General features: G+C 39.1%; 1 protein-coding gene across 7 annotated transcripts; it reads right to left on the reverse strand.

Moving 5' to 3' along the window:
- Positions 1–218: 218 nt before the first annotated feature.
- Positions 219–9366, reverse strand: LOC125896005 (uncharacterized). Of its 7 annotated transcripts, XR_007450230.1 has the most exons (6): positions 9257–9357; positions 8602–9003; positions 8287–8315; positions 6920–6976; positions 6302–6436; positions 219–703 (listed from the first exon to the last, which is right to left on the reverse strand). XR_007450230.1 is itself a non-coding variant. In XM_049588285.1 (5 exons), exons 1-5 carry the CDS (start codon positions 9300–9302, stop codon positions 501–503), a joined length of 840 nt encoding a protein of 279 aa, XP_049444242.1. In that variant the 5' UTR covers positions 9303–9366; the 3' UTR covers positions 219–500. The 7 variants fall into 7 exon arrangements, 6 of the variants coding, with proteins under 6 accessions (XP_049444242.1, XP_049444245.1, XP_049444241.1 ...); XM_049588285.1 differs by lacking the exon at positions 8287–8315 and having other exon boundaries at positions 8602–9000; positions 9257–9366; XM_049588288.1 differs by lacking the exon at positions 8287–8315 and having other exon boundaries at positions 6302–6418.
- Between the last annotated feature and the right edge of the window lie 6010 nt (positions 9367–15376).

Genomic DNA, 15376 nt, shown 5'->3' on the forward strand with positions numbered 1-15376 from the left:
TCTACTGTACTAACAGCGCTTTGATCTATTCATTTATTTAATCCCAAATTGATATGCAACATTAAATTGTTACTGTTATTATGACAGGGTAACAATCAATAACATATAGGCCTCTAAACATTAAGATATAACAAAGGCTGCATTTTCAATATCTTGAGATTTTATGATTTTAATATAAACCTAACGATACACTACATATTTCACACAAAAAAATCGAATTCATCACTATTTGCTTATTTATTATACAAAAGCAACATATGCAAACATGTTAAAATAAAAGAAATAAAATAAAAAACAATTTTGAATTTACTCATTGTCAGCTTCTGCCATCTGGTGGCTCAAAATATTTTCACAGGAAATACCTGAGAAGAAGCACAAACTATAAGTTACACACTTAGAGTTTAAAGGAAAAGCCTAAACAAACAAACAAAAAAAGAAAAACTATAATGTAAAAGACATCATTCATGTTTCACTGCAGTGAGCACAGCTACAGGCCACGACTACACATGATGATGATGAGCTGGTTTGGAGGTTTTTGAGGTCCCATCACACTTTCGATGTTTGTATCTTCGCTTGCCGTCATCGTAGGTCGTGCTAGGACTCGGGTTCCTGAGGTGTTGAGAGGAAGGAACCGTCTTTAGGTTGTCCATCCCTGGGCGAGGTGAAGGCTGCCGACGAGTGTTTGCATAGACAGGATCTTCTCCTGCATGAAGACACACAAACAAGATGAGTTTCAGATGTTGAGCTGAGACTCACTCAACTAAAGCACACAAGTATTAGCATCAAAATAAACTTTAAGGAAGTCATTATGCTGAACGGCTTTTCAGAATCATATTATATTATATTATATTATATTATATTTCTAGATTATAATTATTGATGCATTATTTTGTACATGCCTTTGATGTCCCAGCCTGGAAAGGTGGAGTTATTTTAATTAATTCATATACTGCTATTAAAATATATTATAGTTCATTAGTTGATCAATATTTTGAATTATTAAATCTGCAAAGTAACTTGTAAAATAGGCTGCGACAAATGTAGTGGAGTAAAAATACAAAGTACAAGTTAATCAGTTTGTTACAGAAACCTATGATACTCGAGCAAATGCACTTAGTTACATTCCACCACTGCCAGTATGTTATACATCCAAATTATCGAACAGAATCTAAATATTACATTATTTTTGTTTAAGTACTGTTTGTTTAACTGATTTATTTATTAGTTTATTTACTTTTTATAATGCTGACTCGACCAAATCTCCCTCAGGAAGGATGAACACCTCCTCAATGGGACTAGATACAGGTTAAAAATAAATGAAAATGAAAACGCTGTAAATGCAAAAAATGAAATTAAATTAAAACTGAATTATTAAATTGAATTAAATTGAATTGAATGGAATTAAATTAAATTGAATTGAATTAAATTAAATTAAACTAAACTAAATTGAATTGCATTGAATTAAATTAAATTAAAATATCTGTTTAACCCTGACAGTGTTAACAGGGGGGAAATTGTTAAAATAATTTTTGTAATAAATTGTTATTCATTGCAAAGAAAGCTTTACTTCCCCCAAAAGACCAAGCCGTAAAATACCTGATATTATGAAGAATGACGGCCTTATGTCTAACATTAAATTTCCTGTAACTTTCCTGGTTATTATTTTAAAGCTGATCTCTACTTACAGTTTGGCACTGCTGTACCTTGTTGTGAATTATCTGTCTTTACACCCAGTGAAATTAAATTGGTGCTAATTAGCCAAGTATCAAGTATATGCCTAAAAGCTGCTATGAAGATCTGATATATTAGTAAATCATATATTGTAATCTTTCTTTACGGTATAAATGATTCACAGACACTCTTTAACTCTTTATAAATGCTGTCAGTTAAGGACGATTTGCAGTTAAAAGTCTATCAGGAAATGTTTGCACATTTCATCTGACCTGACTGCAGCTAGACTGGAAGCCCCCGATACGCTCTCTGCATTTCAGTCACTTCAGCACATTTTCTGTGTCAGTGCTGCTGCAAAACATGAGCTGCAAACACAACATCACTTCATACTCTGCAGTACAACACTTCATCTGGCCTGTGAAAAGTGCCACCCTCTCAAATGTTTAACTCAACTTCCAAAAGTCCTTTAATTAATCAGTAAGCGCATCAATGCCACCAAGAGGAACATTTTTAACTTGAACTGTGTCGAAGTGAAAGTTTCTATATTTCATGAGGTTTCACTGAGGTGTTACAGAGGCAGCAACCAAATTAAATATCCTGAAAAGTTTCCATCAAGCAAACATCAGCTTCAGCAAAAACACATTTACGGACTTCTTGCTGTCCGTGTGCACCTTTCCACTGAGTCCCTGTTTCACACTTAGCACCTTACAGCAACTATAAAAAGCTACGTTTCTGTCTGTGATCGATTACGGTGACATGTTGTGTACGCATGCAGCCTGCTCCATTTAACATAGCTTTGATTCAGTGTACCATGCAGCTCTATGTTTTATTACAAATGCAAAGTCCCTGAATCATCACTGCATCTTTATGATTTGGTGGCCGGACGTCATCGATCACTCTATAAAGCAATACTGGGCAAACTTCCGGCCGACCTCTGCACCTTTCTGTGTGTCAGCTGTGGTAGTTACCGGCTACGCTCCTCCAGGTGGTTGCTTTTTAATGAACCCTGGGTTACGTATAACACACAAAAAAACTTGTGGCATGACACAACATCCCCTGTGTGTGCTGTAGGTAGTGTGCAGCTTTGTCCTACTTCTATCTGCATCCTGTGTGGCCAAACCACCACATTCAGGCCCTCTTACTCATCTTCCCCTCTGCATGAGCGGCCCGTTGTCCCTCTGTGATGTCTGATAATATTGTACCAGCATGAAACTACATCAATAACATAAAAGGTTTGCACGTGACATAAATGAGCTCGAAAGATTATAAGCTAAAAATGACAACAGTCACAGATTGTAAACTAAAATAAATCTAAAGACTATTGAATCTAGATTTAAAGCGTCACCTGCTATCACCTCTTTCGGTGTTATATTTTCAGTGAAATTATGAAATGTGATGTTTCAAAGGTTGTGAGCAGTGGCTGAAATATTTTGCGTAATAAACTCCACTGAAGAAGCAGCAATTTGATCACAAGGACGTATTCAGTGCGTTACTGGTTCAGTTAAAGAGAAGTCTGACTTCTGTGTGAGAGCAGCAACAAAACTGTGACCCACGTTAATATATAGTGACAGAACTGACCTATGGCTAAGCCCCGCCCTCAAACGCGATGAGCCAATCACAGTGCGTATAGCCATTCCCATACACTGGGACATTCTCTGCCTGGACGTCCATTGAAATGCATTACAGAAAGTCAGTTTGTTGGGTTTTATGAGCTTTTTCTGAGATTTGAAGTTTAAAAATGGTCAAACGGTGTGCATGGGGTACATGCAACTCTGACACAAGGTATCCTGAGAGGCTGGGCGACCAGGTGTATTTTTACACTTTAAACCACATCTCAAGCGAGAAAAGTGTCTCCTTTGGATAAAGTTGTGTGGTAACGTTAGACCACAACATCAACTCAGCGTGAATAAGATTAACAATGATGTCTACATCTGTTCTAAGGTAAGTCAACATTGTGTTTGAGGCAACATATTGTCACTTTGCTGCAAAGAAATATAAAGTTATCTTTAACATCTCTAGCTAACGTTAGCTAAAGTTAGCCTAACGTTAGCTCCTAGCTGCGTTGTTCATCATGTCACCTTGTTTGCTGGGAGTTCATTAGCCTATTTTGTTCTAGTTTTGTACTTTGGTGATGGTACATCATTGTTAGCTGTTGTCCAAAGGGCTCTAGTTAAGCTAACGTTAACTTCTGGAGCTTAGCTTCATTAACTTATCTGTAATGGCAGAGATAACAAAGGTTGGCAAACGTTATGCTGAATGATTCAGTGTAAATACTGTAGCACCAAACTAACGGAGAGACACTCTTGGTAAAGATGGTAAAAAGGCCGTTATCCTTTTCTCATATTCTGAGCCAAAAACCTTAACTTCAGTGGCACTTTAACTTGTTGTCTTTGATGGTGACGGCAACCAGATGCGGTTCACAAGCGTAGACTGTGACCTGTAAATTTTGGCTTGTAATTTAAGCTTTTCATCGACCTTCTCAACAATAAAATGATGAATATATCCCTCCAATGTGTAGTTTAGGCCCTTTTGGTTACTTCTCAATGACATCTGATCGTTATGTCTCCAAAAATCATCAGTTGCCTCCTGTGAAATGTCGTGTACTGTGACACCTGCCGTAGCGCCGGGCACTAGCTATGTTTCCATCCAAAAGTGATTCCAATCATTGGGAATGCACATTAAAAGAAATATGAATCCTGTGTGTTTCCATTAAATGTACGGACTTTGGTGAAAACTACGAACTTGTAAGAGTTTTCTGCAGAACCGGAAACAAAACAAGTCTCGCATTCTTCTTCTTCTTCTCCTACGTTTTCTGGCAGTTGGTAACCAGCTTGTAAATCCATTACCGCTTTCCCGAAGCTGACATCATCTAATGTCTTTTTTTTTTTTGTCCGACCAAAAGTACAAAACCCAAAGACATTGATTTAGATCAGATAGATTTCGGGGCGATGTACGGGACACGTCCCCCTCCATATTTACACCATGTGCATTTGTTCCCCTCCAGCAAAAACTTGTAGTAGCTGAGGACTTTCATTCTGACAAAATTAAAGACATTTACATCATAAACGGATGTAGCAAGGGACAAATTGGTGAAAAAAATTACCCCAGTGCAGGAAATTATGTGTTTGATGCTCAAATTTTTGCAAAAAATAGTTTCTTTCGTGTCCTCCCCCCAAATACTAAAAAACAAAACCATCACCTGCGCCCAAAGATATTCAGTTACAGTGATATAAAAACAGAGGGAAGCAGCAAATTTTCACTTGAGAGAAGCTACAACATGTATAATTGTAGTTTTTATCTGATTACCTCAAAACTTAAAAGCCTGGTCCCAAGCAAACACCCAGTCCCTTTTACTGGCCCGGTGTGGCTACACATTTTGACAAATAAAGGCTTGTCTCAATTAGAGGCCTGGTCTGGTTACCAAGCAGTTCATTTTTTAATAGAAATTCTTTGGGTGTATGAAACCAGTCTGTGAGGGTCCTTGGATCAAAGGAGTCAAAAGGGTTTTTAATAAAAATTAATCCAAGTCGTGAGGATTGTTTTAACAGGATAAAGTGTTGTGTCAACGTGCCGGGTGCCTCAAGTAATCCTCCAGTGCCGTCACTCTCTCTTGTCTCTGATGCTCTGTCTGTCAGAGTTAGATCAAATGATTTGAAGCCTTATTTTAAAGTAATTTTCATACTGGTTTGAATAAACAATTTGATTGTATTGCCCATCTTTGCTGAGCAAGGAATTAAAGGATTGATTTCAGTGATTTAAGCAGATAATAACCCGGGCTATTAATTGCAGTTTTATCGTAAATTACTTAAACAATCAGTAATTGACAAATAATTTCAGCTGAAACAAATTGACAAAATTTGGCGAAAGAAAAGTGTGAAAATTTCAAACTAAACTTATAACAGTTGCTGTTTCATTTTACATGATTAGTGCTGGAAGTCACCCCTGTGGGAGCTTAAAGAAACACATTTTTACATGTTAATTATAGACTGTGACTTGTGGAGAATTCACAGGTAAACTTGTCTCTATGACTGGCATTGCAGGAAGAGTGGTGGGCGGTGCAGTGTGGGTGGTTTTCCAGCTTTGCTGACATGGCTTCTGCAAATATCTGATGTTTTTCTCAGTATGGGTCAGTCGGCTGTGACCAAGTTTCACTTTGTTCCTCCTGCACTGAGCTCTGCCTTCAAAATGAGGTTCTAGACTGTGGTCTGTTTGAGAATCATCTTTACATCAACCACACAGCACAAGGCAGGCTGCCTCTTTTTTCACTTTGCAGTGAAACCGCATGAACCTCTTGCTCATAGAGTTTGCATCCACCGGACCTGAGTTGGGCAGACCTAACTACCTGCCGTCATGAGCTGTCACTCAAACAGAGACACACAAGAAAAAATCTTCTCATCTGTTAAATGCAAATTCTTTGCAAAAACGAAGTCAATCAGAGCATATCTGATGTTTTCTCTGAGATTGTTTGCCTTTTTGTTTCTTGCCCTCTTTTTACTTCCACACAGCAGCTTTTATCACAGTCCTGCGGCTTCTCCTGCCTACAGAGCTTATCTACAATCTATAGATGCTGTTTACTGTAGTGTCAGTAGATGATTATCTACACCCTCCAACTGAAGAGGAAGGCTGGTACCTCTGTTTCTGCGCCGTCTTCTTCTCAGACAGACACATGTGACCAGGAGGACGATCAGGATGAAAGCAGACACTCCCAGTATGATCCACATCCAGAGGTCGATGATGGGGGGGCCGTCTGTGGGAGACACAGTAGCTGTAAGAGAAAAGCTCTGTCTTAAAATGTGATCGCAAACATGCCAGTTTATTACAGAGTGTGTATAAGTAGGCCAGTTGTTAAACAAGGCCATGGCACAGCTTCGTTAAATCTTCAGCACATGAAGTTTGACTTATAGAGCAGCTACTGTACAAAATGTCTCCTTCACAAGAATAAAGCTGATTAAACTGAGGATCTGTCAAGTGACAAACACAGTGTGCGTGTATGCACAAGTTCACACCTCACAGAATAAAGATGAACACTTTGAAACAGCTCTGACCGCCTCAGCCCTGAGATCTCATCACCTCTATAAATGGATATCTGTCTCTGCAAAGCAACACTCACCAGTAAAACACATGCGTCACGGCCACTACAATAACAGCTCAGACTGTGTGTGATTGTCCATAATGACTAGGTACATACACACTCATACACAACCACACACATATGCATACATGCGCACACACGCACATGCACACACACCTTGTTTAGCTGTCGCTATGGGTCGTGACAGGTACGTTGTGTGTTCGATGCTCTTCGCTGTCACGGAGGAAACAAAATTTCATTTAGTAACAGCAGGCTAGAATCTTCCACGAGCCCCTCCATGACATGTTAAGCTTCATGGCAACACTTCACTTCATGAACCCTTCATTTCACATTTATGAGCAGCCTGTGAGAGCAGGGTCGGCTGGGACGGTACCTCTTTGACTTTAAGTGAGAAAGCAACTCTGCCATTCACCATGCTCAGTCACACCCTCCTCATTTTCAGCCTCAGAGCTGAGACCGTCTGACTAATCCTCATATTTACTCACTGTCTTAAAAACGACAGCGTGAAAGTGCGTTTTTGTCTCATTTTTTTTTTTATTCTGCAGTTCTGTTTTTAGTTGTGCTACATACAAAAAACATCACTGGAAAGCTGATTTCCTGGCGTATTAGTGGCTGTTAGCTGTCAAATTTTTTGTCGGTGGCGCCAAAATGTCCAAAATGAGTCTGCTCTCCCTGACAGTATTGTTTATAGGTAAACAAAAACAAGACCGAGACTTTTCCTTACTGAAGAAGACGCACTGCAAAGTCACAGAGTGAATGATTACTCCATATAGGCCGACGCTTCAACCCCTGAGCATATTTTGAATGTGCAGAGTTCAACTATTTTTTAACTCTCAAGTTGTTGTCATAAACTTTTCTGTTTGTTTGTTTTCTTTCTTTTTCTCAACAGCCTACATAATCCAGCCATCTGTAGCCTATGATAACCACGCTGAGCTGATAACTGCCACCAAAACGATGACTCAAAAGACTTTCATATCTCAGTTATTACAAAAAATAATAATATTACAAATGCTTTCTTTTTCTTGAAGAAATGTGCAAACAAGTGGCATTGTAAATAAAAGGTGTTCATATTTAGACTCCAGTTTTTCTCAATTTAAATTTAAATTTTTTAGCTCAGAGGGTGTCTCAACTCCGGGCTCTAAAAAACTTGATAATAGCAGACACGTGTATCTATCAAGGGATCAAATTATTGCCATAACCGTTTAAGTAGTAATGGAAGCTTATTTCATGTCGATACAAAAATGTCCCAACTGACCCCGCTCTCCCCTAATATATAGTTTATAAGCCACTATAATGTAGTTGTAATAAAAATATAAGCAAGGTGCAAAATTAACTTTTCTTTCAACCGGCCAAATGGCTGATGAATGTTCAAATCTGACCAGATACCAGATAGTTTAATGTATTTTTGGCTGATGAGTGAAGCAAACCCATCAGCCACTTACATATTTTACCAACAGGTGCACGGTGCTAATTTTTGTACCCTGGATTTAAGTGTTTATTAATGTATTTGTGAACAAGCGTACCTCCTCCTCCTGTGGGCACCTACCAGTCTCTAAACACAAAATATATTCAAATATTACTTTATAGGCTCATCGCTGACAAACACTGTGCATTAATAAAGACTTAAAAACAACTACATTATAGTACGTTATAAACCATTTGTTAATTGTTTGCATATTGTTTCTAAATGTGAAATTTAAATCAGAATCAGCTTCACTGGCCGAGTTTGTGAACACATACAAATAATCTGACACTTTCTTTTTTGTTCTCAATGTACTTACACAGAAATAGAAATAAATAAAGTGTCACCAGCCTCATCAGTTACACGTAATACTTACAAATAACTACTTCTGTTCCATGGCTCCACTTTTCGGTTAAAGAGGGAATCTCTATTATGACTTTGCAAAAGTACCATCCACTGTTCTCCTCTGTTGCATTTGATAAAGTGTACACCGACAAAGTCCCCTCAGTGTCTCGCCCTTCATCCTTCAAGTTAGACGCCACGGTGGAGGTCCTTGCAGACTTGTTAACCATCTCTGTATGTAGTACTGTGTGTGAATCATTGACCAAAGATCGTTTGAAATACCAGACCACTCGTAGTCTGGAATGGGTCTCTGTCCTCAAACGGCAGTGGAAAGTCAAAGTGGAACCAGAAGGAACCTTCTCTTCTCTGATGTTGTCATCCAGAATCACAGGAGCTTGACCTGATATCACCAAGACTGCTGCTGCTGCTGCTGCTGCTGCTGCTGCTGCTGCGATAGATAGATAGATAGATAGATAGATAGATAGATAGATAGATAGATAGATACTACTTTAATCACTTTGCAGCATCTGCTAGTAAAAGCAGTACAGTAACAGGTGAATGTGTTTAATTCTACTGCAGCTCTGCACACATTAACTTTCACTCAGTTCATTCATTGTCTCATTCAACACCCTCATGTTTTATCTTTACGGCTTTGCTGTCAGTGAATTGTCAGTTTTCAGGACCCTTACCTGTGAGTAACACCACCAGCGTCGACCGTGTCAGCCACATTTCCATCGTATCATGTGAGAGGTGGTCTTCGTCGTCTTCTTCTGCTCATCCTGTCTGCTGTGAGCCTGTCTGCACATCTGACAGAGCTAGACAAAAAAAAGTGTGTAGGTGGGAGGAGGTTTTTTTTTTTTCTTTTGTTTTAAGTGTACTGTGAGAATAAGTTGTTGTCTGAGGAGGGGACTGACTGTGGTGGAGGTTGCACACACAACACATTTAGATGGAAAACAGTGTAGGCTTTCAAACAGACCAGAGAAATCCCGGACTACACACTGCATTACTGTTTCATTTTGTTTTAATCAAAAGACATCAAAGCTGGATGCTTCCTCATTGCTAAAAAAGAACATCCTGCTGTAATCACACCTCTGCAGGTTGGTAGTGTCAGAAGTCGGTGGCAACGCGCTGAACACAAATAAAAACAGGGCACACAACGAAGATCCGAGGGGTTTGTGAAACCCTTGTGGGTTTTGGTGCAAGGGTGCTAAAACACATTTACCTTATCCCCACAGCGGTGTACAAGGAAATGAGCGCTGAGCTTCCTGTGACAAGACACAACTGAGCATGATGAACCTTCTGATTCAATCTCCAACCACAGCTTACAAGGTAATTGCAGGAGAGACGACAAAGATCAGAGATTATATAATAAGTGCGATTTTTCTCACAGTGTAGTTTCATACAAACGTGTTGAGGTGCTAACAGAGACACTTTAAAACAGAGTAACCACTAAGATCTCATCTAACTCTAAGTTTGAGATGTTTTACAGGTTTAGGTGATTAAAACCTGGAATCTACGTAGCACTGATTTACTCTAATATCTGGTATAAACTCGTCTTTAAGTCCCTTGAAGAAAGATGCAGTGTGATAATAAATGTTTGTTCAGGACAGCGGAGACAAAAAACCACAAGAAAAAAACATCTCAAGTGTACAGGGGGTGTGTAACATCTGAAACCTCAAGCATATGAACTTTATTTTCACAGAGACTGAAAGTAGGTCTGTAATGTCTGTAATGGAGCAGAGAAATAATCTCACATCATTCTGTTAGTGGAACAGTAGTTTAGGTTTGAGCAGGTGCTGTGGCTGAAATATAACTCATCTGTACTTTCAATTAAAGTGGAAATACTACACATTTACACTATGGAAGGCTGCTATTGAAAAACAGTAGGCCTACAGACATGGAGCTCCTTGTGTGCTCTGATATTTTATGTGTAGCTTGTTGCACATTTAAATATTTTTGGGTTGGAAATGATTAAAGATGTGTCTCTGAAACAAAAGGTATTTATGTTGTTTCAATTTATGCAAACAGAACAAAATAATCCAGCATGTAGATAGATAGATAGATAGATAGATAGATAGATAGCTGTTACTACAATAGGTTATAATATTAGTGCAAATATAGGTGTTGACAGTGCAGGTATTGTATAATTTGAAAATGAAATGAAATAAAACAAAATAAAATAAAATACAAATGTGTATATAAAATTATGAACCAAAACAAAGTAAAAAAAAAAGTGAAATAAGGAATAAGAATGCTGGAAAAGATATAATGCAAAATGAAGATAAATATATGAACAGATGACACTGCAAATTAAATTTTATTTTGTTTTATTACTGGTATTGCAATGTAAAGTCTAATATGAATATATGAATAAAAATAAAATAGAATTAAATTATATATAAATATAAATATTATAAACAAACTTTTTGTAAAAGGTACTAAAATAAGGAATAGTGATGCATTATTGCTCAACTGTACCTTAACACCATTATTGTTAAAGGATAACTTCGGTATTTTTCAACCTGGGCTCTATTTCCCCATGTGTATGTGTGCGTATGATTCATAGGTACAACTCATTCTAAAACTGGTTCAGTATTGAGGGAGGCGGATGCAGCCGGCAGCCACGGGGGCAAATGCGTCCCGTATAAGTTTGCGCATTAAAAGTGCTTTTTTTCACCACTGACCGGTTCAGATCGCCAGTGCTATCTCTGTAAATAGCATACTAAGTGTTTCGAACATTGTTTATATAACATTAACTCCACTGTGTCTGTAGCTCTCTCTACTCGTGGGACAGCCGTCTTCTTGAGGAAGAGGTGTTTCGGGATTGGATGTCTTCCCTTCTTCAGCTGGCAGTAGTCATCTTGGGAGAAGTGAGCACTGCAGACCTGATGGTCTGCAAGGCGCAGTGTCTGGACAGGAGTGTTAGCATCCATTTGTAGCACAACTAGCCACAACTTCAGCATCTCCCCGTCCGACAAAGGCAGCCTATGAAAGCTGATGTCGGGGTGTTGCGCGACATCCTGTTCTTGCAATTCGGATAAGCACAAACACGAACCATTGTTTTCAGTCGATGCAGTAAAACTCTCAGCTGTACTCCGGGACAACCAGCGCCACTCTGAGCGGCGCTCAGCATGGCTCCTCTGTTTTCTTCTGGCAACAAGCAAAGCTCTCGCGAGATGACGTCACAGCCCAGAGGTAAGGGAAACGCTTAGTATGCTATTTACAGAGATAGCACTGGTGATCTGAACCAGTCAGTGGCGAAAAAAAGCACTTTTAATGCACAAACTTATACGGGACGCATTTGCCCCCTTTACCGTTTTAGCTCATTTCGCGGCTCCCGGCTGCATCCGCCTCCCTCAATACTGAACCAATTTTAGAACGAGTTGTACCTATGAATCATACGTACACATACACATGGGGAAATAGAGCCCAGGTTGAAAAGTTATCCTTTAATGTACAGTTTTACAATGTATGTGACACAATAGTGCAAACAGGCAGGTGGGAGCAGGAAGTTATATAAACAGTAAAAAAGAGCACATCTTATAAAAATAGTGGTGTTACCTGATGCAGTCATTCTGTGCTCATGGCCTGTTTGGCGTAGAGAATAAAGGACCTCTTATATATTTTCCGACTGGTTCTAAGTCGACGCCCAGGCGGGAGCAGCTCAAACTCTGAGTGTAATAGATGTGAGGCATTGGCAACTGTATGTTTGGCCCTCCTGCGTACAGCACTGTCAGACGCATGACAGAGTTGTTTCTGTGACGTGCCGATCACCTTCCCCGAAATACTGACAGTCTTGGAGAGCTTGTTTTTGCTCTCTGCACTCAGGCTGCTGTAACGTACCATGCTGTGATGTTGAATGATAAAATGCTCTCTGAGTTTTCATTAAAAGTTCAAGTCTGTTCCACTTTTTCTCCAGGCTGGTTATTGATTACGACCCGCAGGACATGACTGGCGCCATCTGGTTTTGTTTGTTTGTGTAGGGTCACATTCATTTCCAGTTTACTCGCCTGACACCAGTCCTGAAGATTAGTGACCTGATTAAAGTAAGCCTCTTCATACGTGGCATTATCTTCCAGCAGAGGAGCAACCGGAGACATACCATCCGCATGTTTAAACAGCCTGACATTGTTGCTGTGGGCGGTCATTTCCTTTGTATACATGGAAAACAGCAGTGGTGACAGCACACAGCCCTGTGGTGTCACACCTCAAGTCTTAGGTCATGTTTCTTGTTTCATGCATTCATGTTGCTTCCTGTGTTAGTTTGAAACTCACATCTCCCCTCGTTTCAGATCACTTCACTTCCTGCCTGTGTGTGTTCTCCCTCCCTTTTGATGACCTCACCTGTGTCTGATTGTCTGTGCCGCCCTCATCAGCCTCACCTGTGTCTCATTATCCTTCCCCTCACCACAGTGTTTAGTGTGTGTCTTGTTTTCTCTCAGTGTCAGCTCGTCTCAGCTCCTCGTGTGTTGAGCGTTACAGTCTTTTGTTTCCCAGTGTCTGTTTCTTGGTTTTAGGATTTAACCTGTTGATTGACTCTGACTCTGCTCCATCCCTGTTGGATTTGTTTGCCTTCATTGGAAGCCCCTCTGTGTACCAAACCTACCTTTTGACCAGTGAAGACTGTTCATTTACCTGCTCCAACCTGCCTGTCTACAGTCTCCATTAAGCTTCCTGGCTCGACAAATAACCTCAGTGAACTCTTATTGTGTCATCTGAGTCTGCTTTTGGGTTCCTATTATTACTACAAACCTTAACGAACACTGCTGAAACGTAAAGTTTCAACAGCTACATGATAATGTACAAGGTCTGTAGAAAGGTACAGTGCGTCTCTGACTATCCGGCTGCACATTTAGTAGCAACATGATCAAATTTCTTTTAATCAAGAATTTGTTATTGCTGCAGAAGAAATGTGGTTGCTTGTCAAAAATATAGATGTACAGTAGTTCACACCCATATAACAAAATAACATCATTCTATCATTGGATCTCATTGATTAAAAAAAAGATTATATATTTTTATTCTGCATCAGGATGAAGTCATTCTGTTTGTTTTAAAACATTTTGCCAACAATCCCACAGATACAGCACGCTCTGCACTGTCAGACAGGTGTTAAATCAGTGAATGATCTGTAACTGCTGCCTGAGAGAAAATGTCAAAGGGACATTTGTGTCATGCAGATCGTCCTGTAGGTGATGGCATCCTGAATGAATACTGCCCTGGACACCTATTTACTAAATCATACCACCTTCCAGAGATGGGCAAAATGTATTTTGATAAAAAAAAAATACAAAATACCCCTCAAATAAATGTATCAAAATAAAATACATGTATTTTGTATTTTCAAATACAGGAAATACTTTTTGTCTTTTTCTTTTTAGCAGCGACCCTCAGCTCTATAGGTCACTCTCAGACGGTCCACAAAGCTTTTCGTGAATAACTCAAAAAGTCCATGACCAAAAAAGCTCAAAATTTGCATACTGCAACTAGAGACCATGAGTAACTATACCAGAAGGAATGCACACAATTCGTCCATAGGTGGCGCTATACTAACCGATTCAATTCTTTTTGTGACTAACTCAAAAAGTCCTTGACCAAAAATGCACGTGTACACAAATGTACATGCTGCAATTAGAGACCATGAGTAACTATACCAGAAAGAACAACCATGATTCATTCATTAATGGCGTGATAGTAGCAAATTTGGTCGCAGCTGTTGCAGATTAGAGATGGGATTTATGGCTCTTTGAGGGGAGCCGGATCTTGGTGAGCTGTTCCTTTCAAAGAGCCGTTCAAAAAACTGGCTCATTTGACTGATTTTTATATTTATTAAGTTTTAAGAAGCCAGCCTGGTGGTAACTCATTTTATCTTGGAAATAATCACTGGGAGGTATGATGGGGTGAGATTTGGAACAAAATAATACAAAATTAAATATCCCACCAATATCTGAGTTTGAATTATTCTGAAATATTGATTATAACCTCATTTGACATGTGTGGACTAGATTTTAAAGTCTGATCTGGATTCATTGTAAATATTCCACAAGGTTGCGCCAAATCACTCTGCTTTGACAGTGACATCACTATTTTGGATTTAACTTTTATACAAATTGTTTGTATGTGTGTAAAGCTACCATGACTTGTTATTCATGCAACACCGTGACCTTAACACTAACAAATAAACATTAAAAAACAAAGAAGGCTACAGTGAATTTTGCTCAGGGGAGGAGCACACAGTGATATTAAAAAAAAAAGAAAGAAAGAAAAAAGAAACAAACGGTTCCCAACTGTGACTCGGCTCCCATCGTTCATGTTAACGAGCCGTTCAATAGAATCGGTTCGTTCGTTCGTCACAACACTATTGCAGATTTACGCTTGTTTTCTCACAGTTTGGTGTAGCAGAGTATTCAGGTTTGGGCTATAGGATATACACAGTTAGCATAAGCATCTCTAGCTTGATATTATAAGATACGGTAGCTACTGTAGCTGGTTCACTTGTTTGCTGTCTAACTTGGAGCTTTTGGAGCCCTGTGTTCAACTTTTTTCAAATGAGAAAGAGAAAAAAAGCTAGGGACATGTAGGCTACCCTAAAATATTATTTATTGATTCATATTTACATTCAGACAACTTTATTGATCCCACGTGAGGCAATTCATTTGTAGCATACTCATCCCAAGCATCAACCACAACAACATACAATTTCCTATGTGATGCACAGTCCAGTAAAACAGACCACTAGGTCACTGAAGGGCCCAAGTTTAAAAAACATATAGATAAAAATATATATATATATATAAAAAAAAATATAT

This window comes from Epinephelus fuscoguttatus, linkage group LG10, assembly GCF_011397635.1.
Source record: "Epinephelus fuscoguttatus linkage group LG10, E.fuscoguttatus.final_Chr_v1".
NCBI lineage: Eukaryota > Metazoa > Chordata > Actinopteri > Perciformes > Serranidae > Epinephelus > Epinephelus fuscoguttatus.